This window comes from Macrosteles quadrilineatus, unplaced genomic scaffold, assembly GCF_028750875.1.
Source record: "Macrosteles quadrilineatus isolate MER2022 unplaced genomic scaffold, UCM_ALF_1.0 Scaffold_8__2_contigs__length_117827958, whole genome shotgun sequence".
Lineage (NCBI taxonomy): Eukaryota > Metazoa > Arthropoda > Insecta > Hemiptera > Cicadellidae > Macrosteles > Macrosteles quadrilineatus.
Window position 1 is genome coordinate 106,394,272 of NW_026542601.1, and position 23,841 is coordinate 106,418,112.

At 34.3% G+C, this 23,841-nt stretch overlaps 2 protein-coding genes across 4 annotated transcripts; one reads left to right on the forward strand and one right to left on the reverse strand.

Moving 5' to 3' along the window:
- Positions 1-360: 360 nt before the first annotated feature.
- On the forward strand, positions 361-14,214 carry LOC129000107 (tudor domain-containing protein 1-like). 2 transcript variants are annotated; one of them, XM_054427004.1, is made up of 7 exons: positions 361-485; positions 3,677-3,821; positions 6,180-6,327; positions 7,489-7,608; positions 9,936-10,077; positions 10,839-10,982; positions 13,727-14,214. In XM_054427004.1, the coding sequence occupies exons 3-7, from the start codon at positions 6,194-6,196 to the stop codon at positions 13,964-13,966; spliced, it is 780 nt and encodes a 259-aa protein (XP_054282979.1). In that variant the 5' UTR covers positions 361-485; positions 3,677-3,821; positions 6,180-6,193; the 3' UTR covers positions 13,967-14,214. The 2 variants fall into 2 exon arrangements, with proteins under 2 accessions (XP_054282979.1, XP_054282978.1); XM_054427003.1 differs by lacking the exon at positions 3,677-3,821.
- Positions 14,215-15,859: 1,645 nt separating this feature from the next.
- On the reverse strand, positions 15,860-23,505 carry LOC128999838 (peroxiredoxin-6). 2 transcript variants are annotated; one of them, XM_054426543.1, is made up of 5 exons: positions 23,445-23,505; positions 20,491-20,647; positions 19,421-19,638; positions 18,054-18,126; positions 15,860-16,279 (listed from the first exon to the last, which is right to left on the reverse strand). In XM_054426543.1, exons 1-5 carry the CDS (start codon positions 23,456-23,458, stop codon positions 16,145-16,147), a joined length of 597 nt encoding a protein of 198 aa, XP_054282518.1. In that variant the 5' UTR covers positions 23,459-23,505; the 3' UTR covers positions 15,860-16,144. The 2 variants fall into 2 exon arrangements, with proteins under 2 accessions (XP_054282518.1, XP_054282517.1); XM_054426542.1 differs by having other exon boundaries at positions 15,864-16,279; positions 23,240-23,478.
- Positions 23,506-23,841: the final 336 nt, after the last annotated feature.

Here is a 23,841-nt window from a genome sequence, read left to right on the forward strand (position 1 = left end):
TAATTACTATTAGCAAGTAATATCATAGACAAAAAGAATTCTTATTGTCTATGGTAATAATAGGCCTAAACGAAAATAATAATAAAATCCACCACTAAAATGGTTAGCAATATAATTCTAGCCTAGCCCTAGCTAGAAAGAGACCTATGCTTCACGGCTTTAGTGCCAGCCTCAGCCTGTGGTTTGGAGAACTTTACAAACCTGCAAACAGCTATAACGGTTACACGGTGGCCGTGGAACGGAACCAAAAGTTTACTATTGCTAACAATGCTAACTGTGCAAATAACAGTGACAGCATAGCAGTGCTTGTACGCATGCGCGACAGCTGCACCTCCCCCTTCGACTAGAAGGTCGTGGAGTTGCAGTCGAGTTGAGTTGAGTTGGTTGGATTTTGTTTTGATTGAATTGCCGGATTTCCAATCCGCAATCCATTGCCGGTGCCGGTATTTTCATTTTGGAAGAAATTAAAAGCGCAAGAATGACCTGTAAGTTTCTAAGTTAAGCTAGTTGCAATTATTTTGTGTGGTTGTTATGTTATACTTCTTACTTATTTTATTGGCCGGTTCATGTTTTCATTTAATGTTTAAAACTACATCGTGATGCTGGTCTAATCTTCAACGCATGAGCTTAAAACATCTTTTGTAGGTTATGTCATGTCCTGTCTTTTATAATAATAGCCAAGCCTAGCCTATGCAAATTTTCCTCACACTCAAGTACTAGGCAGTAGGCCTTGCACAACTTTGTTATCATCTAATAAAGTTAAAGGATTAAGTTAGTCTATAAATTAGCCTACCTTGATACAAAAAGTAACTTAAAAAATTTGTTTAGGTACCGTATTTGAGCAACTTAAGCCTACACACCAATTTAAGAGGCTAACATAGTAGGCTATAGGCCTAACTTAAAAGGCTACTTAGTTTTGTTTTTGTACTTTTTGTCATTCATAAGCTTAGAAATTTTCCTTTATCCACATTAATAATCACAAAAGTCAATATTTGAAAGCACTATTATTTACAAGAAATTTCAATTTTTATATTAGCCTAGGCCTAAGTTATTCATTACAGCACGGTAAGTTTTATTAATCATTAAGTAACTTGAGGGTAGATTTCCGTATCTGTTGACATAAACAACCGAATGAAAATAGCGATCTAACTTATATTGAATGAACCAATCGAATAGCCTAATCGATATTTCCATTCAGGTGTTTGTGCCAACAGATACGGAAGACAAGTAAGTTACCCTAACTTCAAGTATTTGCCCTAGGTAACTTGAGGTTAGCCTCTTCAATTGTTAACCCTCCGAGTGTTAAGCGTTGCATAATCGGCGCACAACACACCCGCCGTGGTGTTATGCGTCGCTTTTGCGACACACCAACATCGTTTACGGGGAAGGCTCTGGGACTAACTGAATCAGATTGAACTTGATCGAGATTGGTATCGTTGTTTTCAGCAGATTCTAAGCTTTCTCCTGATGTCTGTTTCTAGACGCTTTTCATTTTAGTTCCAAAAATATTGTAGCAGACAGCTGACGTGTGTATTTGTAAACAACTTGGTTAACCTCGCACCGATCACTGATGTGTTTTATTACGATTATCATTGTTTTAGTGTTAAAAATAAAAAGTAGTGATAAACTTATACGTGGTGCATTATAAGAAGATTTAAGTGATTTTGAAGGGCTGGTTGATGATCCTGAAGAAGTAGATAGTGATATTGATGTAAATTATCAGCCAGATTCCTAGCTGTGGTTTGGCTATGCATTCTTCGCTAATGCCAAATGTACGAAATCTGTTTTTCACCCATTATTTATTTGCAAATTTACTTCCTTGGGCCTATATTATTATATTTTTGTAACCTTATTAAATTTAGAACAAAGTGGCTATTTTAAAATATTTGTCTAGACTTATAAATTATAAAAATTTATTGAGCGCAAACATAAATTTTTTTCATTTATTTTATATAATTTTTGAAAAATGTTACCCCAGAAAAATTGTTGAAATTTTTTTTTTGTACGAAAATGTTTTATATATATTACATTGAAGCCCATAATTTCCCAAACAAAATGATATATAAAACAGTAGGCCTATACTTTACATTGTTTTTAAGTTTCTAATACATACATTTTAATAAAACCCTGCAATTGCGCAATAAATGGGCGGACATTAGTACCATTAATATATTTTTGTAGGCCCTATATTGAACCATTGAATATCTACATCAATTCACTTGTAGAGATAGTATACACTCTTACAATACAAGAGGCAAATCCAATCTAGAAATCCCTGCCCATAGATTGGCCAAAACACATAACTGCCATAAAATAAATTACTTGATACTTACTTGATACTTGGTGATCTCCCACTGGTAGCGCAGCTGCGCCGTGGTCGTCAGTTTTTTTGGCCTATTTTTCTTTTAAATATTCTTCAACAGAATAATATGGCCTCTTCAATAGATATTCTTTAAATTTCCTCTTGAATTCATCTTGATCTTCAATGCTTTTTATATTTAGAGGGATCAAGTTGTAGATTAAGCTTGATAAAAACTTTGGTCCGTCCTTTACTAAACTTGAGTTGACTTGATTTAGATGAATGTTGTTTTTTTGCCTTGTTGAGTAGTTGTGAATTGTATTGTTTTGTGGAAACGTGTTCGGGTTCTTCTTAACTATTAGTGCAGATTCCAAAATAAATATTGCTGGCACCGTAAGGACTTTTGCTTCAACAAAAAGGGTTTTACAATGGGCAAGGTATGGAGCATTATAAATTGTTCTTATTATTCTTTTTTGAAGAAGTAGTATTCTGCTTGCGAGAGGACTGTTTCCCCAGAATAAGATTCCGTAGTTGACAATACTTTGAAAGCAACCAAAGTAAATTTTCATTAAAACATCATTATCAACAATTGACTTAAGCCTACGGACCATATGGCACACAGCTGTTAATCTGGGCGAAATTTGTTGGATCTGATCCTGCCATTTAAGATTGTCACTGATGGTTAGGCCTAAATACTTTATGTGATTGTCAATTTTGATACTGGTGCCTTCAAGTTTGAGTAATGGTGAGTTATCTGGGATTTTCCTGTTGTGGAATTGAAGAGCTTTGGTTTTTCCTTTATTTAAAATCAGCTTGTTGTCCTTACACCAATTGTTCATTTGGTTTAACCCATCTTGAGCTTTGTGCCTAAGCATCTGTTCGTCTCTGTCCTGCACCAGGTGGCTAACATCGTCTGCAAATAGCCAAATCTTTCCTATTGAGACAGATTCAGGTAGGTCGTTCACGAACAGCAAGAACAGTACAGGGCCTAGGTTGGAACCTTGCGGTACACCGGTGTTTACAGGAGATGAGGTGGCCGATCGATAATGGCGACTTAAACCATCTTGCCCAGAATACCTGACACTAACAATTTGTTTCCTGTCTTTCAAATAAGATGCTACCCAATTTAAGGCTTTACCTTTAATGCCGATAGCCATTAACTTTTTTATAAGAATATCATGGGAAATTGTATACGGTTTTTTAATAAATTAGGTCTGGCAGCCAAACTGGTTCCTTTTAATAGGTTTAAGTCAAAAATGTTTGAGTGGCTCATCAAAAATCCATTTTATTGTATAACAGAATATTTACTTTCTAATGTTGACATTGATTTTTAATATAGAACCCACTAAATATTTTAAATGCATTATACCTGCACAGTAAGCAACAGTTAATCTACACTACCCAACTAAAGTTGCCCGTTGCCGTCACTACTACCGCCTGAAGAATTGATTCTCAGTGTTCTCAATTTTTTCCACGCCAGTGGCATTTTACAAGGGGACAACGCTCGCGCTACTAAAGTTTTGTAAGTATAAAGTTTTTGTGAAATGTTTTTGTGGTTATACCGGGAATAAAATCTGTCACTCTAAGTCCGCATCTAAGTCTGAGACACTAGCCTACCCTTTTATTTTGCTTTTGTTTCGTGGCTAGCAACATACGGTACCAATTGGGTTGTGATATTTTTTAGTGATATCAGGTGCTCTAAATATGAATATTATTTGATAAGGGCCAGCGAGAGCCGTCACGAACCCCTGGGCTGAGCTATCCTGGGCCCCCTATTTTCCTGATTTAGTAGTGTCCAGCTGCCTCCGTGCCGTTTTGTTACACATATAACAATATTTAAAACGCATGTTAATTCTCGTGCTTTTATCTCGTTGCATTAATTCTCATGCTAAAGAGATGTCATTTCCCCTGAGTTTAATCTGGTGAAACCGATGTCTGGTTAAAATTTGTCCGGATAAGAGGGAGTCTACTGTAGGCCTACCTTTCAAGCGTTGATTATTGATACAACTTCTTTTCTTTGTCCAATACCCAATTCAAGTTTTCCAAAAATGAATGATAATTTATAAAATGCCAAAAAATTAAATGAAGAAGAAGAATGCGGCGGAACGTTGAACGCCAGCATCGCACACTGTCGTTGCCGTGTGTGGCTGAAAGCATCTGTCTGCCGATCTCCCCTACTTTTCATAACGTTCAAAAAATATTTGAACTTTTAGGTCAGAGTTTGTAATTATTCCTTTCGTTTGCCGCAATTGTAAAGACTACAATGAATTTGGTAGAACAATTTGCAATAAAAATTATTACTGGTAAGGTTCCCCTAGTATAATAGTTAATCTATATATAAACAATATTTTGGGTTGGGGTTTCACGGCCCCGTGACCCCCCCTGGGACCGCCCTTGGTTTGGCATTGACTTAGGCTAACAATCCATCGCAAATTAACTTAGTCTTGTCCACATCTCTGATTAGACTTGACCATCACTGGAGGACCTTGGAATGCTTTGTTTTTAGCGAATTTCCCTATAGGGAAGTAGCTATTACCGTAGGTGGCATGGTAAGACCTAGACCCGGGACCGATTTACTTTTTCATTTTGATGTCCCCAGAGGCCAAAAACACCATTCGTTCAAATTTTTATATATGTATATATAGACTTATATATATATACGTCCGTGAACGCGATAAGTTGAGTAATTTTTGTCCGATTTTGATGAAATTTGGTTTAAAGGTGTAAAGCGGGATAAACTTGAATGAGTTTGCGAACCAGCATGATCGGACCATGGGAACGGGGCTTTACGGGGGGTTTTATGGGGTAAAAATAGGTTTTTCTCACTTTTGACCCTCAAAACACAAAATTTCCCAATTTCTCTTTAGACCTTTTTAAAGAGCTTAAAAAAACAATTAATTTAGTATATAAAAGTATTTTTGTTCGGTTAATAGTAACGGAGAAAATTAAAAAAATTGTAAATTTAAAATTCCCATGTTATTCTTATGGAGAATATTGTCAAATGTTGTAGTTTGCTTGTTTATGGATATATTTTGTATTTTGATCAAATTTATTTATTTTGTACTAAGCTATCAATATTTTACAAAAAAACACACTTTATTAGTTTCCTTGTAGCAGCAAACCTAGGTACTCGTTAAACCTAATGTTATTAAAATATATTTTATTGAAAATCAATTAAGACAAATGGAAATTCGCTTAGTCGGCAGGTTTGCTGCGGCGGGGGTATTTTATTGCTAATCTGTAAGGTGTATTTTTTACCTGAGTAAGTTAGGTGAGTGGAAATAGTTGCCTCGTAATCTGAATGCTGCTGGTTCGATCTGGAGAAAAGTCACTAGTTTTTTGCTGATATGATAGACTACTTGGCCCATCTGTCTTTGATCATTTGGCAGATTGGGCTTTTATATTAAACGATCCTGACCAGAAAAACTTTTTATATTAGTTGATAATGAAGCTATCATTCCATTCATTCTACACTTAAGAAGGCATTAGTAGACAAATATGTACCGTACAGTCAAACAGATTTCTATTTAGGCCACACAAAAATAGCCCACTAAGATCAGTCGATTAATTTTTTTTTCACCAAAATCAGAAGCAATTAGCAGATGAAAAGTGATTTACCGGTAGTTTACCAGACAAATTAGGAATAATTTGATGTAGGCCTAAATATAATCTGATAAAACATGAGGTTTAACTTTATCCTTAGCACATTTAAATCAATTCTTATAATTTAATCCATTTGTTTTATCTTTGACTATCGATGCTTTTATCAGTTTTGATCTGATGATAATAATAGAAATATAGGTACTGTAGAACGTTGTGTTATATAGCTAAGATTTTGTTGTATCCAAGATTTTCGTGAAAGTCATGACACTTGTTGCAGCTCAAGAAGAACAGATGGTGCTGAAGAGAGTTGAACAGCCTTCTCCACAGTGGGCCTGGCTGCCAATGGATGAGGTGGAGGACGTTCACGTCATTGTAGTGGAAGGTCCTGAAGCAATCTTCTTACGACTAAGCAAGTTTTACGACAAGTACGTCTTTTAGTCGGAGTTAAAGAGTTCTGTCTAGATCCATAGTTTATTAACACTCAGTATAGGTCTATTGTTTAGACTGATCAAATCCAATACACTCTAGAGATACACTGAAATTGCTTTTTACTCTTTAAAATTTGTACATTCAATTAGGTACTTTTCTGTTAAAGGGAACATTAATTATTATCAATGGTTTTGTTCGATATATCAATATTTTTGATTTTCCTTTACGATCCATTTCTTCTGTTTTAATACCGGTATCTTTAATATTTAAATAACAAAGTAAGTTTTCCTTTTCAAAATTTCATTTTATAACAGAAAAGACTTGTGGAGAATATCAAACGGAATTTTAAAATGTTGACTTACAGCAAGATTCGTTGGTTAGTAACGTTAGCTTAGAAGTTTTGTTTCTTTTAATTGTTCGTTGGTATTGAACAACATTTATTTATCGTAGTTGTCATCTGATATGTTTCAATTTGTTAATATCGATCGATATCAGATCAAAATATATAATATCGATGTTTAAAAATATCATCAATAATAATGAATGTTCCCTTTAACAGGAAAGTACCTAATACCTTAAGTAGTTTTTAAGAAATAAAATAATACATACGAAACAAAAATCTCGCTAACGAGGCCATTTAGGAAAAAAGTGTTATGATATTCTTTATTTTCATTTTATTTTTACCCATTAACTTTTTTATAAGTTGTTTGTACTTATTGGACACCCTGTAAATATTTATTTATGCAGGGTATTACAATATTTTATTATATTTATTTGTATAATGATCAAACTTTCATTTCAGTGAAGTTTATATAGACAAAATTATTCTTAAGAATTACTTCTTGCATTTTCCTAGTTTAACAAAAGACTACTGAAGTTGTAAATTCACAAATGCTAGACAAGAGTAAAAATATGTATATTTAGTAAAAAGATAAAGTGAACAATAATAATTGAATGAATTAGTAAACAAAAAAATATCATCTGTTAAATAAAGATTTATATACAGGTAAGTAGTTAGGCACTACAACTACTATAGGCCTACTAAAACAAAAAAATACTGAAACCTATAGTTTTATGTACTATACCTACGTATTTGTGTGGTAGTTAGCTTCCTCTGCTGTCTGTGGACCTAAATGAATGTGCAATTCTTATTTCAGCTTGGAGAGACTGATGAAAGAGATTCAAAAACATGCAAGTATTCAAAAACAGCCTTCTAATTGTCACATGATGCTCGAAGAAGGTGATTGTTGTTTGGGGAAACCATCAGAAAGTGAGGAGTAAGTGGTATTTTACCATTTAATAAAGTTAAACATCTTACTTTAATATTTTTAGAACCGTAAAACAACTGATGAGTCAAATATTAAAATTATTGAGTAAACGAAGCTCTTTGGGATGGACATCAATGCAAACTTTGTTCCCAATGATGCCTGAATATTTTTCAGCCAAACTTATGCAAACTTTGTTCCCAATGATGCCTGAATATTTTTCAGCCAAACTTACCAACATTGTTCCGACAAACAGTAGGGAGGTTTAAGAATAAGAATATTTTATTTCCATTGATCTGTTTGTACAGAAATAGGACAAGTCAATTTGTTATACAAATGTTTCCAATGTTATACAAATGTAACATGTAACAAATAAAAATAAAAGAAGACATTAGTGTATCAAGAAGATATAAAAACTTGTGTTTCAAAAAACGTTTTAGAAACAGATTTCAATTTAGTAATGTCTATGTATAAATAAATAAAAATGCTGTTATTTACAAGCGTCTTGGTGCGGCATAAAAACCAATCTATTTTATACAGCACCATTGAGTATAAACGTAACTAGAGAGCCCACCGCTATACTATTAGTCGGTACCGATTTTGACGATGTAGTTCGGGCCGCTGACGCTTGGGTCATGGTAGGCAATGGTAATTCAGTACGCCGCTGAGCTCAGTCACAGAAAACATACTACTGTAACCCAGAATGCCAACTGCATGGTAAAAAGCATTAAGTGTTTTGAGAGAGCTTTGCCTGTCAATCGTAAGCAGCGCCACCAGCGTTGCTATGCTGAGTGAATGGCAACGCTGGTGGCGCTGCTTACGATTGACAGGCAAAGCTCTCTCAAAACACTTAATGCTTTTTACCATGCGGTTGGCATTCTGGGTTATAGTAGTATGTTTTCTGTGGCTCAGTCTGCGTTGAGACACGCTGTGCTAAGGGAGCCTGCAACTCGCTTGCGCGTCAGTCCCCCCATACTTATTGTCGATTCCCCCAGCAGTTAAACCGAACTGCCCACTAAACAAGGTCGGATAAAACAAACTGTAACATTTTACAAGCAAGGGTGAATAATCCGATTATTGGTTAATGGTTAATGAGAGGTCGGTTAAGAGGGGGTCAACTGTAGTACCCACCTGAATACCTACAGAAAGAGTATAACCCTTGTTTTGGATGTTAATAGTCTTGAGATGAGCTGATAATTCTAATTAGTATGAAAGTTTAATTCCATCTAGATGGACGTTGTTTTAATTTGTGACTTCATAAAATCATTATACAAATTTATCACAAAGTTTAAATTGATCATTCACTGAAGAATATCCGTAACATAATTTCCTTTTTGCATGGACTGGGTAAACTTAGTAGAACCCCTGATATCTGGCCTTGGTTTTACCGGTCCTCTGTTTATCAGGCCACTTCCAGGAAGCCAATATCAAAATGTTTTTCTCAAAGCTTACAGATGTTTAGACGCAAGCACTAGTCTTTGCGACTTGTCTGAGCTAAACTATTTATCTGTTTGTTTAAATACATTTTACTGTTTCACTAAACTCAGTTGAGCTAAGCCTAACCTCTAAACAGTTGGTTGATAATTACACATGGGGATTGGGAAATTAATCTTTTGTATTATTTCACAAAATAGATAAGAAAGTTGAGTAGAAATGTATTTACTATTTAGGTCCTAAAAATCTTCATTGCCGATTTATTGTAATTTTTACTTCCATTATTTAGCCTAATAGTTTTTGTTACCTGAAATCTCAATACTCGTATGTTCATTCCTTTACAACTTTAACTTACAAATAAATAATTTTTTTTTATTTCTACGAACATGTTAATTCTTCTAAAAATAATCCTAGAATAGACTTAAATGATACTTTTGACAGCATGCATTGATTAAATATTATTAGGTATGAATTATTTTCATTTTCATAGTTGGTTGGTTTATCCAGCCAAATCGCTATCCCGCCAGGGGCTTGGTCCCATGGTGGCCGGATATGAGGGGTTCTACTGTATGTTAAAAATTTGTATTGTTTTGTTTTTTGATTAGTTTTCTAACAATGCTATTTATTAGAGATAACTTGCTGTTTATGAAACATGCAAGTACATGTGCATTGCCAAACTATGTAGTAAAAGAGATAATTTTGCTTTTAAGAGAAAGTATGAAATATTCAGATGATTCAAGCGATGTTTTGTCAATTGACCCTTTGTAGCGACTATCAGATATTTTATAATTTTTTGTTGGTACAAAAATTGTATTAATTTTGAATTTTTTTGTATTTGTGCCAGAAAATCATTTTACCTTGTTCCTGTTGAAATTCAGTTTGAGGTGTAATTTTTAACCCCTCAGGTGGAATCGAGCCCTGGTTAGGGGCAAGCCAACTGAAGATACTGTGGAGTTGTTCTTTGTGGATTTCGGTGACACAGAGGTCGTACCTTGGAGCCATGTGTTGCCGATTCCTGACAAATTCATCACTCAGTTACCATTCCAGGTAAATATTTTCAACACCTTTCAATGTAACGTAACTGGTGGGTTACTCTCTGTATACAAGTTCACCATAGAACGAACATAGAATAAACGGTATCAGCAATCTGGCTCTTACTTTCTCCCATTAGCTTGATTAACAACCTTTATCATGGGTAAGTAGTAATAGGTAAAATAACTAAAGCTGCAATAATTTTTGAGCCGTAATTTTTACAGCAGCGGGTAGTTGCACTATTTTGTTTAAAGCAATAAGGACAGTAAAAAAAAATGTAATCAAAACCGTTTTTTTTCTTTTTCAAAAATCCAATTTTTGTTATTTTATGGTTTTTAAATGAGAAAATAACATATGTTACAATAACTTTTAAACCAAAATTCTTACAGCAATGAATGCTATACAATTTTTTAAAGAATTTAAAGGGCTATAACATGCAACATTTTTGTGAAAATGGTTTTGGTCATTTTTAAGAAAATACAATTTTTTGCTATTCTATAAGTTTTTAAGAGACAATCACAATTAAAAATCTAAATTATGGGAAATATTAAATTATCTAAATTATTTTTGGTTCCAGGGGGACCCAAAACGGATATATCCACTCATAACTCAAACTCGAGTTATGAAAATTTTGAGGAAAACAATTACTTTCTCCATATACTGTGGTATGGCCGAGAAAGTAAAAATTACCATTATTTAGTCAGATTCAATGAGTATTAGTTTTTCATTGTTATACACTGTAAAATGACTAAAAAATACATTAAACCTTTCTACAGATCATAGAATGCTTTTTGTTTGGAGTGAAGTTTTTATACCAAGACCCGGATGACCAAGAGTGGGAAGATGAAGTTATCAACATGATCTACGATATAACACAGACTGATGATGAAGTACCGGTAGCAAAACGTTTAAGTGTTAAGGTAAAATTCTATTTCTTCTGTACAGTTAAAACAATTAATGTGTGGTATATTGTATACGAGGGGGTACCTAATAATAACCGTGATAGCGCTGCTGCAGGTAGTCGCTGCTGCAGTCAAGCTGGTTGGTTGCTTGACATTTTATTCTTAAGTGGACCAATAATTCCTTCCATTTTACTTATCATCGATTGGAGTGCACTTGAATACCCTAGTTTAAAAAACTCTTGTTAAATTTACACTGTTGATTTGTCAATTGTCAGCTATCTACAACATCTATAAAGTAATTACTAAACACTAGCTTGTACCTGCGGCTTCGCTTGCGATGGTATAACAATAAATATTATACAGCATCTATATAAATAAAATTATAGTTTTGTCTGTACATTGCTCAGAATCATAAACTTTTCAGTTATTTTTACGTTTAATACATTAAAGAAACCGAAACAAGTCTCATCTCTATTTCTGTCTGTCTGCCTGTCTTCCTGTCTGTAACAGGCCGAGAGCCATTTTACGTGGCCTTCTCCTGAAAAACGAGAGTACCTATCAAGTTCCGAATCGTTTTAATGTATTCACTGGATTGGCGAGATTGTCTTTAGCCATTAAAATATGGCGTCACTACTTTGTAAATAAAATGACGGACGTTTAAAAACCCAATTTTATGCAAATTTTTGTAAAGTTTTCCCAATGTTTATCACATATTCATCTATGAAATAACGAACAGCTGTTCGAATCAAGATTATTTCTTCTAGCTGTCACTGATATGTTTACATTGAATGTTGTTTACAAATACCGCAACCATTTCAGATCGCGTTTTGAAAGCAAATCCAAACCAAGTAAGATTAAAAACGTTTTTCCTTACATAACGGATTTAATTAATTGCCAGTGCAATAATTTGTAGGGTATCCCTAAATGAAAATAGAGAGTCTTTGTGTATAAGATTGTTCTTGAGTTTTGACAACCGGGAAAAAGACCTTGAATCAGTGTTGTATATGGCTGGGAAACTGACATTTTTTGAATGAGCATTTTTCAGTCGAGAATCGGCACACGACCGACGTGCGTCTTACATGTCCATAGTAAAAATAAAAGTAGGCATACCGTGTATTTATGTTTTATTCGTCATGTGTAGTGTATAGTGCGTGTATGTGTTTCAAAAACTCACAGACACACCTGGGGAAGCTCAAAACCTTATATTAAGACTGATGATGGCGATTTAATTTTGCCGAAATGCATCTCCTGTAATAGGGTACATTAGGATCGACTGGCGGTCACAGGTAATTTAACCTTTTATTGAATTTTATTGTCATACCGATCCGGAACAACAACAAACAACATAAAATTAAGCTATGTACAATAGTTTGGCCAGCATATCTGAAAATATGCAAACCAACTGCTGTTTTTATATATGAAGGTTTCAACTGAATACTAAAAGATCCCCATGCGTAGAACGGGTACACAGCTAGTAAGAAATAAACATAGTATTACAATCATTACAATAATTATCTGTAGTGGCTTCCCCAATGATCACAAAAAAACAACACTGCCTAAATAATGATAAACCGATTTAATTACAAACTACAATACAGTTCACTCTTGGTAATTCAAATACTCAATAAATCACAACTTTCGATAATTCAAAATAAAAGCTCACTCCTTAGAGATTCTCTCAATTTTTCAATTTTTTACCATGTATTTTGATAGGCCTACACTCGGTATTTCAAAGTCCAAATAAAAGGCAGGCCAATTTAGAACACGCAGTAATTCAAAGTTTCGTCCCCAAAACACTCTCGTCAGCAAAACATTCAAAGTCAGGGCTCCCTTCATGTTATAACAGAAAACTAAAATTCTGTTCCACTGTAGTTTTGGACGTTTTGATGTTTAGTTAGAGCAATAGGTACTGTCTGGTTGACGGTGTTTGCGGTCAAGCACAATTTTGAGGTTAGGTTCCTTAAACAATGATTACAGTACTTTCATTATCGTTTTCTATTGCATGTCATTAGATCCAAGCCTAAACCCCACACTATAATAACCCACAATGCATTTTTAACATTCCCTACCACCAATAAAATAGTCTGATCTGAAAACCAATTATAGCAGATTGAAGTATAACACTGGAACACTAAGCGGCAACTGAAACAACGTCTCACGGCAGTGGCTAGCATTGGAACAATAGTTTGTTAAGGGTACTTTGACGAGTGAGTATACTCGTCGCGTGTCGGCAGTGTCGAGATTACTCGTCATGCACAATGAACGTATTTTAAGTTCTGTTTCATTGAAGCCTTATGTTGTGCAGAACCGTGGCCGAAGCTAAATTATTTGTTGTTTTGTCATGGAACCTAATCATAAATACAAACCCCTTTCGATTGCGGAAAAAAAGAAGTGATCGCGGCAGTAGAAAGTGGTGCAGCCCAGTCAGAAGTTGTGCAGTATAACTGTTGAATGGTTTATTTTTTCCCAATAAATCAAACTCTTAATAATTCAAATTGATTTGCTTGACCCACCAATTTCGAATTGTCAAGAGTCTCCTGTACCTGGAATTGCTTTGTCTGTGCATAAAACAGAGTGGCAGCTAGCTAATAATACGAGTATAACACATCAAAGAACAAACAAATCTTGTGATGTAAACATTATTTGATTTTGTATTTAGTTTATAGTGTGGTAACAATCATTAATTGTTTTTGTAGGGAATAGCCTAACACTCATTGAAAGAGTGTAAATGTTTTAGTAACACTTGTTTATTGTACCTATAGGCTTCTTTCGGAGAAGAAAAGGGATTGTACACTGACGGAAGGAGGTACAGCGTAGTGTTGGCAGACTGCAGTGTGGAGCCTCTGAATCCCTCTTTTATCAATTCTATAATGGCCTCTTCCAATTATGCAGTGCCGGCAATTCTGATGGACTATGTAAGAGAAGATGACTTTGACGATGAAGACTTTAACTTTCTTTTCTTAGATTATAGATCTAGGCCTAAATTAGCTCAGAGGGGATAGTGCAGAAATTTAATCTTGAGGTAAAGTTCATTCTTTTTTGTGTTTCAAAACTGAATGTACCATCATAAATAATGGTTTTGAATAGTGGCCATGATAAATCACGGTATTGAATAATGGCCATGATAAATCATGGTTTTGAATAGTGGCCATGATAAATCATGGTTTTGAATAGTGGCCCTTAAGGTATGAAAAAAATTTTCTTTTGTTTGTTTTACATGTGTTTGAAGTAAATTAATGTTTTGTTCTCATGTGTGATTTATTATTTCCGAATCCTTGGGCTAATAGGGAAATTTGGGGGGTTGCAGCTTTCCTAGAACCTACACAACAAAGAACCAATAAAAGGTTTTCACAGCCATTTTTACTCCCTAATGCCAGTGATACATTTTTTACCACTAGAAACCTACATACAAAATTTACTTAACCTTCACTCATCTGATGAATGTCGGTATTGTATGTTTCTCATGGTCAAAAAAACGTACCACCGACCTCATATCGCATGCATGGAGATTCAATAATTTAAATTATTTTCTTACACAAAGCGTACACGTCAGCTACAGAGCTGTAAATGGCGTCATTCTGTTCACAAATGATGACAGAATAACTATTTATATTGACTGTAGGAAAAATATAATGTGTAACACAAGCACAAATGGCCTTTGCTGCACTCAAGAAACATTTTGCACGAGCCGCATGCAGCAAAGTGCCAGTTACACATGTAACTATTTTCTACAGTTACTATTATAATTACTACAGAAATTATAATTAGTCTTTCAAACAGTAAACATGTTTTAGGTTAGGTTGAATCCAAACTTGAATGAAATGAGAAACAACTGCTCCAGCTGATCGTAGTCGTAGTGTCTTTAAGTTTGAATTATTTCCAAGTGTACACGGACGGATTACAACATAACAAAACCTTGTTGTTTTGTATTGTTTGGTTGGAATACTGGTGTGCGACGAAGTAAAAACTGTGCGGCAAAGCTATAATCAGTGCAAGGAAGCCCACTTTGTCAGGAATGTAGGAAAAATCATTTTCACTTTTGTTACGTCAATTTTTTTTAGATATGGGCACAGAAAATATACTACTATAACCCAGAATGCCAACCGCATGGTAAAAAGCAGTGTTTTGCCATTCAGTTGGCATTCTGGGTTATAGTAGTATGTTTTCTGTGATATGGGTTAAGCCATGATATTGTCTACATTACCTATATGTCTTCTAATTTAAAAATGAACAAAAAATGTGTTCTCTACAAGCTAAGTTGACAGCTGTAGCTAAGTACTAAGCTGACATGGATTGCACATACGGAATTCAAACCCGAATAGAAAGACTTCAATGCTAACTGAGGTACCATGCCATAGGTTCTCTGCAGTAGGGTATTTTTGTTTTGACCCACTTGCATGTTTTATCTTTCCCATTCACAAAATTAATATAAACATGATCTAGGTTATTACAAAATATTTATCTTTTCTTTATTGGATTTTTACAACAAACTTCACTTATGGATTTATCTATTGTTATCTTTTCTAAGCTCTTATCACCATTGTGACATATGGCTACAATAAAATTAAGTGAATTCACATGTTCACTTAACCTGGATTAAACCTTCCACAATTTTTTAGGTAAAAGACATTTATAAAACTGATCTTCTATGGTCATTTGATTTCATTAATACATCTTTTACTCAGTAGATCCTGAAAGCGTACCACAAAGATTTCTTCTAATTCTAAGATTTTTATGTTAGCAAACAAAAAACACGAACATTAAGGGGGCCGATCCTTCTAAGTGCCTTACATACCCTTAAAAATATGCTTAATAAATGTGATAAGCATTTTAACATAACAATGAAAGGTAGTAGGTAATAAATTAAATATACAATTTTACAATACTAAATTGTTATTATTTTATTAATTTACATAAATAACATATTTATTACAAACAAGTATCTTAAACATACAAATGGTAGGCACTTACTTCTTCCTTAGTAGGTAACACAGTACAACTTTGTTTTAAGGTTTTAAGGAAAAATTTAAAAAAATTTCACTTAATGAAAATAAACTCCTGAAACTAAACAGAGTAGTTGCAAAAAAACAAGAGTCGTAAGACTTTATCCATTGTAAAATGGAATTTAAGAATAATATTCAATAATTATAAATGCTGAGATCACTGAAGAAAAAGACTTCTTACTCCACTGGCTGTGGTGTTTCCCGGAGATATTTCTTTCCTGAAGGGACTAAAACTGTTGAAATTCCATTCGGAAACAACGATTTGGCTTCTTCTTCACTTACTGTGGGCAACACCATAACTTCTTGCCCTTGCTGAAACAAAATAATGATAGTTAAAAGGGTTTTATCATTCACTAACATTTATTTTTCTATTAAACATTTTTTGCTCAAAATTAAGAAGTTATATATTATGTTATAGACAAGTCATATATCAAGTTGGAATTAGTGTATAAGCAAACCCCATAGTTAAGGTTGCAGTAAGAACAACTGTATTGAATCATTGCAGAATACGCTTATCTTAATATTACATTTTGATACTGTGTATAATGTGATGATAATTGATGTTTTAGGACTAGGAAAAATTATTGGAAATTTTGTGGTATATCATATTGTGAGACATGAAAGCAAAGGTTTAGTTAAAATTTTGTTCTATAACTGTTTGTTAGTGTGAGGGATATGAAGCACACTATTTTCAGCTTGGGCAACAACTGTAAAAACTATTTTACTCCACCATAAGTAAATATGTATTAATTAATTTCCTAATTGACATATTTTTACATTCCACCACATCATTTCAAAATAATGAAGATAAATTTGAAAGGGTGAATCACTTGAATTGGGAGTATATTAGGAGGAAAAGAAACAGATTAACAGTTAAAAACACACACAAATCACACTGTGACTGAAAAAAGGGTGGTTTACAGTAACTGACTTTGGTTGACACTTCTTTGGCAATGTCAAATAGATTTTACCTGTTGATGACTGTGGGGACCATGAATTTTTGATAAATCTGGTAATCCATGCTTTGATTGATATGTTTCAAGCTACAAACTGTTAAAGTCATAACAAATAACCAATAATTTTTAGCTCACACTTTTACTGCCTTAGCTAAATATTCTCAGATTCAAGTCATAACGAAGTATAACTGAATGATAAATTTTCCTATAAGCATTCAAGGGTAAACTAAGTTAAGCATATATTATCGGATGTTATTTATTATTTTATATAAATATTAATTAAAAGAATATAATAAATATTGAAGTTTTGTAATTTTTTGGTCCCTTCAAGTAGAGGCCAAAGAGGGCCTACCACTCTTTTACAGAGCGCTGTGGCGTTCGGTTAGTTTAGATCAGTGCAGTTTATGATAATGCCAAACAATATATCATTTACAAAATTTGATTTGTTTATAAACTTAAGAAAAAGTGTACCCATCTAAAATTTAACGTCTTTGAATTTATCTCCTTAACAAGGCTACATAAATGTTACATTGTTTGATATTGTTGTAAACTAAACTAAACTGTCGTAGAACAGTCTAAAGATTAAAAATTGTTTTTTTAAAGACCCCATAGCTTAAAATTTTCATATTCAATACATACGACGATCGATACTATATCCGTAAAAACAGATATCTGATACAATATATGTATCGATCAAACTAATATTTCATCCGATAACATGTCGTATATTCCCTGCAAAACCACCCACATTCAATTACAAATTAAATTCATTACCTAGCCTTTCTTGACAAAAGATTTTTTTAATATCTCGACAGTTTAAAATAGAGCTTTTGGTTAATCATATTGCAAAGAAGTAAGGTACTAAGGAAACTCGCTAATGGAACCACAGTGCGCTTTCAGCTCAAGTTGTGTCGGAAATATACTTATGAAGAGCAAGAGTGACAAGCACTGTGCGAAATTCCTATCGCACAGGGCACAGAGCTTTCCTCCACCGTGAGCTTGAAGTACATTAGGGCGAGGGGGACCTGTTAGACTTTCTCCTAGACACCAGCGGCTAGCGCAAGACACCACTCATACCATTGAATGTTTCCTCTGTACCTTACTTCTCTGTGATCATATGGAAAAATTACCTTCCAGTCTGCCGGGGTGGCCACTTTGTACTTGTCTGTCAGTTGAAGAGAATCCAGAACACGCAGAATTTCACTGAAATCAAACATTTTAACTTCAAGGTTGACATTCACTTAAAAAGTTAAGGGTAGGCTAATCAACTTAAATACATAGTAAATTATATTGATCACAATTCAAATAAACTTTTAGGAAAAAAGAATAGGACAAAGAGTACAATGAAAAAATAAAACTTGAATGTGAGACGAGAACATATACACTGTAGGCCTATTTTAGTACCTACGTTTGGTAACCCATTGCTCACTCAAATATATGAATACTAAATTTAAAGCTCAGTTGACTAAATCATTACCAAGACCATGCCTTAAAGAGTTAAAATTTAATTCTGTCCGGCACAAATCTAAAATGTATTGAAGCAAACTACTCACACAAACTAATTTTAGAAAGAAGCCTGTTTTAAGTTTATTATTAGGTACCATTAAGTACAAAATATAAGTTTACAGAATTGAGACCGTATCCCATAAGGTTCATGAAACAAGATTATTGTCTGAATCCTGCAATCGTGATAAATGATGTTGAATTTCCATGACCGCGTGAAACAATCATGTCTACGACCTTAGGATAAATTTTTCCGCCATCACGGAAGCTGATAATAATGTTTCTGCGACTGTGGGAGACGATGAAAATGTGTACATGACGGCAAGAGAGACCTTCTTAAACGATTCTTATTACTGTGGTTGTACGTTTTTAAAATTATTATTGCTGTATGCCATTCAGATTATCGGCAATTAGGACCGTTGGAGGTCTACTGTGTTTACTTTGCAGGATTTTAGTTTCAGCCCAAAACCAAATAACCTTTTAGACGTGGCAATGTTATGGAGCCTGGGTTTTAGCGATTTTTGTTAGGAAGCAGGCATACATGGATCTCAAAAAGTCCATTCTGGCACAAAAATAAGAAAAACAAAAGAAAAAACACACTAAACACAAAACTGGTACATTCAGCTAGGTTTCAATCTAACAAGGTAACCAGGATTATTAATTAATTGGAGATTATAGAGAATTTATGTTACAGTATTTGGTCAATTAATAATAATAATGTCGTATTGGTTGTATCTTACTTATGATTTCATACATGGGTTATTGTAGGTAAGATACAGCGTGAACAAGTGTAGTAAAATGTGTTTGAGGCAAATTTGCCAACATCAACTTCCTGAAACCACCATTTGAATATAACAGTTCCTAACTCAAACTTTCCCTGGTTGAAAATACTGTGACAGTAAAATATTCAAACTTTTGTGTAAGTGTTATTTTTTTCTTGTGCCAAAGTGTACTTCCTCCCACTCAAGATTAGAGGCAGAAATCCTTCACTTACTCAAAGTTTCTGCCAGTTGTTGCTGGATACATGAAGTAAAGCCTCAACACCTTGTTGGGATCTATGATGAAGACTGCTCGGCAAGTCAACGGCAGCCCATCCTTGTCCTTCTCTGCAGGATCTATCATGTCAAACCGGACAGCCAGGTCTCTGCTTTCGTCGTCAATGATCGGGTATGGAAAAGCATCTCCTTGAATCATCGAGTAGCTCTTAATATCCTGAAAAATATAGTGGTGTAACAGTTAAAGGGGGCTACGTGTCATTTTTCAAAATTGGGCACATAGTATAATATAACTTTTTTTCCATGGTATGCATGTATAGGCATTGGCTCTAGCCTGGGATAGTTTTTTCACATTACTTCAGGCTAGACCTAGGGGTTGCGGCTTTATCACTTAGCTCAAATCCATTGGTGATTTGGCAGGATTTGATTCGGGAACCAAAGTCACACACTCTATTAGTAAACAAGATTGATTAGCACATAGTGGTTAGCTGAACGATGCTCGGCTACAAAACAGAGGTTTGTCAGTTTTATTCTGAGAAAAAATGTACCTAGTAGCTTTTGATACATAAAAATTGGACCCAGCTGACCATAATTTGAAAATAATGAATTACGCTCGCTCAAAGACAGCTCTGCTGATTTCAGTCAGTAAAAAAGCTTGGATTAAACCGTTTGGATAGTTTACGAGTGTTAAAGGGTTTTAGGTGATGTCTTAACTGGGAAAGAGGGAGTCTACTGTATCTCATTCAATTCTATCTACACCCACCCTGCATTTATTAAGCATAAAATATGTTCATAAGTAAGTTGCTGCCTTTTAAATAACTGTCGGAAAATTCAGATTAATTGAGCTGTGGCACAGTACAAAACAAACAACACATTAGTCTGCAAAAATATTTGTGCAAATTTTTCTTAAATTTCTAAAAATATAAATCTTTTCTAGAGTTATTGAAGGTCTTAGAATACACATGTTTCACCCTGATGCAAGATGAACCTTATACTAGATTGTGTTACATTTCCTTAATTTTTGTATTTCATCTCAACCAATTTTGGGTTTGAAACAAAAAGTACATACCTCAATCCAACCTTTGTGTGAGTTAACACTGTTGCAAGACAAAGCAATAACTTTGACATTTCTTTTTTGGAACTGTGGAACGAGTCGAGCAGCCTTCCCAAGCTCTGTAGTGCACACGGGCGTGTAGTCTGCTGGGTGGGAAAATAATATACCCCATCTGAAAGAATTCGGAAATAAAGTTTTATTTATTGGTTCAGAAATAGATCAGTTATAGTTTTTCTTAGGCAGGAAGGCTAATAAAGGTTTTTAATGTTCATAAATTGGAAAACCCAATTTTTACTTTCTCCCTTATACATAGTAGGCCTACAGTACCTATACCGTATGGAGAAAGTCTTGTATTGTCAAAATTTTCCAGTTTGAGTTTTGAGTAGGCCTAGATATATCCGTTTTGGGTCTCCCTGAACCAAAGTGATGTGTGTCTGTATGTGTGGATGTGTACAGAGCTACGGACTACACCTGTAGTCCGATTTTGATGAAATTTGGTATGTAGGTTAGTAGGTACGGTACTAATTCATGGTATCTCCAGGCGTTTTTCATGTTTTTGAAATTTAGATTTTTAATGGTAATTTTCCCATCAAACCTTTTCAAAAAATCTGTTGTGTATTACGAGCAGTCATTGCCGCTCTCAAAATGTATGGCTGCACTCAGCTTAATATGCTTCATGCAGCCAACTACAGTGATATATTTTGTTTGTATTCTTGTTATTGATATACCTAGCCTATAGTCATTGTTATATTTTGTTATTGTTATTTCTATATATTGTTATATTTTTTTGTAACATCAATATCCATTGTTTTTGCCATGTAGGCTATTAATTAGTTTTAAAGATTGTTTTCAGCACCTCTGTAATTGACAGCTAAATTTTCATAATATTTTCCTATCTGTAGCTTACTCAATGTAAAATGGTGTTTGCCGTTGGTGTTCAGTAAATAAATACAGCTCTCGACATTCTTTGCTCTCTTAAAACACAATATAGCTATTTTAAGACATCAATATGAGAGCTTATATGATATATAAGTATTAGCTTTGACTAACTTATTAGATACCCTAGTGAAGGTATCAGCAAGTAAATTGGATACTAAAGATAGCAAGTAGAAATAGGCCTAAGCTCCTTGGATTACAGTAACAACAAGTTCTTACGCTTCTCAGTTAATCCCATAACAAGCTTATGTGTGTACGATACTACAACCATAACTTATGTCTCGATTGATTAATTTAGTAGCCTATATACTGTAAAATCTCTTTCAACCGCTCCCAGTTAAACTAAAATCCGAGTTAACAGAAACCCAAGCAAAATTCTAAATGAAAAACAAGCAAGACAATAGAAACTGTCCACCGTGGCACTTAAGTAAGTTTAGGCCTAGATGGTCCAGCATAGAAAAAGGAAATAGAATGGAGCAGACAATATGGATCTCATAAGCTACCGTGTTTGTGTTATGGATTAAGTTCAGAAAGCAACTGGTTGATTATTTTAAGAAATTAATTTTGTGTTTAGGCTACAGATCTAGATTTGAAGACGACAGAAATAAAAATAACACTCTCCAACGCTATGTTAGCTATGGAACTAGCGAATTTCCATGTGTCTGATTGGATTTTCATTAAAATACTAGGGGAAACCCGTTGAAATCGACGGTTACTCTCGAGGTTTTTTTTGGATGGGATGGACCATAATTGTAGTGAATTTGACCACAAATCTTGAACATTTGCTGAACCACACCCATAATAGTCTGGCTTGGTTGGCAAATGAGATGAGATAGGCCTAAGTTACATCAAAGTAAAAATCCTTTCCCCCTTTTACCTGAACTGCCATTAATTCACCTACTGCACCAAACCATAGATTAAACCTATTCCGTGCTTAGTCTATTCCAAAACTTGTAACAAAGCTCACATCCTCAACATAGTACCGTACATTAGGTAGCCTATGTCTCATTATTATGCAGGTGAAGAAATTTTGTATCAAATAGGCCTCTAATCAGTAGATTTACAAAAGTAGGTAAACAAAACTTTCAAGAGCTGTATTTAGTTCCGTTAACTTAGCCTTAGAAGTTATTATTTTTTAGCTAAAAATCTAGTTTCTGGTGATCATAAATAAATAAGTTATAGATTCACATGGTCACTTAAAATCAAATTAATTACCGTAAGTAGCCTACCTTTTTTTATCTTTTTCCATGACTCAGTTAAGTTAAAAGGCGTGGCTATTTAAGTAGATAGGTACTAAGTTACTCTGCCTCAGCCACTTAAGTTAAAACAATCCTTCAATCCATCATTGGAACAACTCCATTGAGCATGAAATCTGAAAACTTTTAATTTTTGGAGGCTTTAAAAATACTGGTGGGCTTATTTTAGAAGTGTTTCTTTTTTAAATGTTATTCTTTGGAAGGTTTTTTCATCAAAAATCTATGAGTGGACCGCTGTTAAACCAATCTTTTTTCCATTAAACTCAAGGCCTAGGCTAAAACTTATTTAAATTCTAAAAAAATAACACGTTAGACGATAAGTTCTTCCAGAAATTACATTGGGCTATTCTATTGCCTGTTGACATTGGCCTACTGTAATTTTGTAGATAACGAATGACTGAAATAGTAATTGAGCTTTGGAGACCTACCCTAACTTTAACTTAACTTATGAGGCATAGGCCTAGGCTATTTGGGTTGTGAAGGTTTACTCTAACCGCGCAAACACCTAACGATTTCATGATGTTTGTAGTAATAACCTTAACTTATGTATAGTTTGTTAAATTAGTACTTACGAGTTTCCTAACCATTCGTGGAAGTTTATCTTTCCAACTGTTGTTTCCGCAGAGAAGTCTGGAAATAACTCTCCCAATCTAGGTTTTCCGGACATAATAGTAAATAGCCTATACAACTATTCAGAAATAAAAAGTAAAATAACTCAGTCACAAATCTAGACTAACTTAATAATTATTCAAAATCTGAAGGAATGCAAACTTTTACCTCCAACTCCTCATTCCTCAACAGACGAACATAAATAATAACCTCCTCAACCAAAACGATCGTGAAGACAGCTATCGCCAGCTAACGGCGGGCGGAGAATTCCACACCCCACTACCCTACCTGTGTACAATCTAATACAACAGTAATAGACCTCAACTGTGTTAAAAATGTTAATACCTTAATTTAAACGATATAACACATGTTGTAACGTTTTCCGGCACATTTTCACAAATGAAATGGGAGGAAATACTTAAATTCATAACATATAAAATAATATATACATAAAATCTTAAGTAAATTTGAGTCTGAAATCCAGCGCTCGGCGTACTAAGAATGTTCGGACAAACATTTACCTATGTTGTGACGGTATTCCCCAAAATTTTATCATTTTAATTTG

What these genes read in the sequence shown, in the direction of transcription:
- LOC129000107 (XM_054427003.1), top strand. An exon ending in TCACTCAGTTACCATTCCAG is followed by an intron (nt 10,078 to 10,838) that starts GTAAATATTTTC and finishes ACCTTTCTACAG; the next exon opens with ATCATAGAATGCTTTTTGTT. An exon ending in CAAAACGTTTAAGTGTTAAG is followed by an intron (nt 10,983 to 13,726) that starts GTAAAATTCTAT and finishes TTGTACCTATAG; the next exon opens with GCTTCTTTCGGAGAAGAAAA.
- LOC128999838 (XM_054426542.1), bottom strand. Translation starts at nt 23,334, where the DNA reads ATGTCCGGAAAACCTAGATTGGGAGAGTTATTTCCAGACTTCTCTGCG. An exon ending in CACGAATGGTTAGGAAACTC is followed by an intron (nt 20,648 to 23,239) that starts GTAAGTACTAAT and finishes GAATTCTTTCAG; the next exon opens with ATGGGGTATATTATTTTCCC. An exon ending in CACACAAAGGTTGGATTGAG is followed by an intron (nt 19,639 to 20,490) that starts GTATGTACTTTT and finishes TATATTTTTCAG; the next exon opens with GATATTAAGAGCTACTCGAT.